At 52.3% G+C, this 3,013-nt stretch overlaps 1 protein-coding gene across 1 annotated transcript in view; it reads right to left on the reverse strand.

Moving 5' to 3' along the window:
- Positions 1 to 2,062: 2,062 nt before the first annotated feature.
- The window catches only part of LOC106536874 (delta-like protein C), a gene marked incomplete at its 5' end in the record, with an annotated part of 3,772 nt that continues 2,821 nt past the window's right edge, over positions 2,063 to 3,013 (reverse strand). Inside the window, 1 exon segment of the mRNA XM_014034215.1 lies at positions 2,063 to 2,271. Coding sequence (XP_013889669.1) covers positions 2,145 to 2,271 — 127 coding nt within the window.

Genomic DNA, 3,013 nt, shown 5'->3' on the forward strand with positions numbered 1-3,013 from the left:
TGTGTCCCTGCTGTGTCCCTGCTGTGTCCCCACAGTATCGATGCTGTGTCCCTGCTGTGTCCCCGCTGTGTCCCCAAAGTGTCTTCACAGTGTCCCTGCTGTTGCCCTGCTGTGTCCCCAAAGTGTCCCTGCTGTGTCACTGCTGTGTCCCTGCAGTGTCCCCACAGTGTCCCATTTGTGTCCCTGCTGTGTCCCCACAGTGTCCCTGCTGTGTCCCCACAGTGCCCCTGCTGTGTCCCTGCTGTGTCCTTGCTGTGTCCCCACAGTGTCCCTACTGTGTCCCCACAGTGTCCCTGCTGTGTCCTCACAGTGTCCCATTTGTGTCCCTGCTGTATCCCCAAAGTGTCCCTGCTGTGTCCCGACAGTGTCCCCACAGTGTCCTCACAGTGTCCCTTCAGTGTCCCTGCTGTGTCCCCACATTGACCCTGCTATGTCCCCACAGTGTCCCTTCAGTGTCCCTGCTGTGTCCACACATTGACCCTGCTGTGTCCCCACAGTGACCCTGCAGTGTCTCCACAGTGACCCTGCTGTGTCCCCACAGTGACCCTGCTGTGTCCCCACAGTGACCCAGCAGTGTCCCCACAGTGACCCTGCAGTGTCCCCACAGTGACCCTGCAGTGTCTCCACAGTGACCCTGCAGTGTCCCCACAGTGACCCTGCTGTGTCCCCACAGTGACCCTGCTGTGTCCCCACAGTGNTGTCCCTGTTGTGTCCCCACAATGTCCCCCACAGTGTCCCTGCTGTGTCCCCACAGTGTCCCTGCTGTGTCCCTGCAGTGTCCCTGCTGTGTCCCCAAAGTGTCCCTGTTGTGTCCCCACAATGTCCCCCACAGTGTCCCTGCTGTGTCCCTGTTGTGTCCCCACAATGTCCCCCACAGTGTCCCTGCTGTGTCCCTTATGTGTCCCTGCTGTGGCCCTGCTGTGTCCCCACAGTGGCCCTGCTGGGTACCTGCTAAGTCCCCACTGTGTCCCTGCAGTGTCCCTGCTGTGTCCCTGCTGTATCGATGCTGTGTCCCCACTGTGTCCCTGCTGTGTCCCTGCTGTGTCCTCACAGTGTCCCTGTTGTGTCCCTGCTGTGTCCCTGCTGTGTCCCCACAGTGTCCCTGCTGTGTCCCTGCTGTGTCCCTGCTGTGTCTCCACAGTGTCCCTGCTTTGTCCCCACAGTGTCCCTGCTGTGTCCCAGCTGTGTAACTTCTGTGTCCCCACAGTGTCCCTGTTCTGTCCCCACAGTGTCCCCACAGTGCCCCCACCGTGTCCCTGCTGTTTCTCCATAGTGTCTGTGGTTTGTCCCTGCTGTGTCCGAGCTGTGTCCCCACATTGTCATTGCTGTGTCCCCAGTTTCCCTGCTATGTGTCACCACTGTGTCCCTGTTGTGTCCCTACAGTGTCCCTGCTGTGTCCTCACAGTGTCCCTGTTGTGTCCCTGCTGTGTCCCTGCTGTGTCCCCACAGTGTCCCTGCTGTGTCCCTGCTTTGTCCACACAGTGTTCCTGCTGTGTCCCTGCTGTGTCCCCAAAGTGGCCCTGCTGTGTCCCTGCTGTGTCCCCAAAGTGTCCCTGCTGTGTCCACGCTGTGTCCCTGCTGTGTCCCCAAAGTGTCCCAAAGTGTCCCTGCTGTGTCCCTGCTGTGTCCCCAAAGTGTCCCTGCTGTGTCCCTTTTGTGTCCCTGCTGTGTCCCTTTTGTGTCCCTGCTGTGACCCTGTTGTGTCCCTGCTGTGTCCACACAGTGTCCCTGCTGTGTCCCTGCTGTGTCTGTGCAGTGACCGGTGTGGACTTCCAGCTGAATCCACAGGTGAATCTATGCAGATCAGCCAAGCTTGGAAGTCCAACTACCTGAAATCTTCCTGGATGTGAAGTGAAAGTCTTCAGCTTCACAACAGGAGTTCAGTTGTCTTGTGTTGACCATATCTTTGGAYTTATCATGACCTGGATGACTGAGAATCTTCACCAGCAGATGGAATTTGTACTTTACATTTTCAAGAGCTCCTACTTTCCTGATTTTTTATAAACAATCCAAATCAAATACAAATGAGGTGTTTTATACTTTTAAACCTCCAGATCCATGTTACTGCTTCTATCCACCAAATTCTTAATGTTTGTTTACAAACCCAGCTGTGTTCCATCCCTGCTGGATCCTAAATGTGATGGTTAGACTCTCACCTCGGCGGCAAACACACACGGCTCCTTCTGCTCTGGGATGAGAAGCACTGGTTGATACAGATTTTCCTTTGTAAAACTGAGAGTAGACCCGATGACTGCTGAGTCACAGTTCTTACTGTTCAGGCAGAAGAGACAGGACACTGGTTCAGCAGCAGTAAYACAGTTGGACAGGAATACAGCCATGGGAAAACAAAGTCCACCCTCTCTCACATCTAACCCGAAGTAATCAGAAACAGATCAGAGATTCATTTCACCATGTCATTACTGAAAAACAACTAAATATTAAAGCTGGGACTGAAAAGTCATGCACAGTCATTTGGATGGTTGAGCAAATACTTTGGGCAATATTGTGTATTTCCACCCATATTGCGTTCATTGTTTCCAACATCTTACATTGATGATGGTAGAGTCTGACCTTCTCCAGCACATCCCAAAGATTCTCAATGGACTCTGTGGAGCCGATCCATGTGTAGAAATGATGTCTCATGCTCTCTGAACCACTCTTTCACAATAAGAGCCCCATGAATCCTGGCATTGTCCTCTTTGAATCTGGTCGTGCCATCAGGGAAGAAACAATCCACTGATGGAATCACCTGCTCATTCAGTAAATTCAGGTAGTCAGCTGACCTCATTCTTTGAGCTGAACCTACACATGACCACTGCAGCAACCCCACATCATGGACCTTAGTTCAACCCAGCAAGCAGCGGACAAATACTTGTTGCTTGATCTGTCCATTGGACATTGTTCCAGAAGTCCTGTGGTTGGTTTAGATAAAACTTAAAGAGTAACTTACCCCAAAATTAACTTTTTTAAGCTGATAAACTGTCTAGAATGTGTCTAAAATGTTATATAGTAC

This window comes from Austrofundulus limnaeus, unplaced genomic scaffold (assembly GCF_001266775.1).
Source record: "Austrofundulus limnaeus strain Quisiro unplaced genomic scaffold, Austrofundulus_limnaeus-1.0 Scaffold2013, whole genome shotgun sequence".
Taxonomy (NCBI): domain Eukaryota; kingdom Metazoa; phylum Chordata; class Actinopteri; order Cyprinodontiformes; family Rivulidae; genus Austrofundulus; species Austrofundulus limnaeus.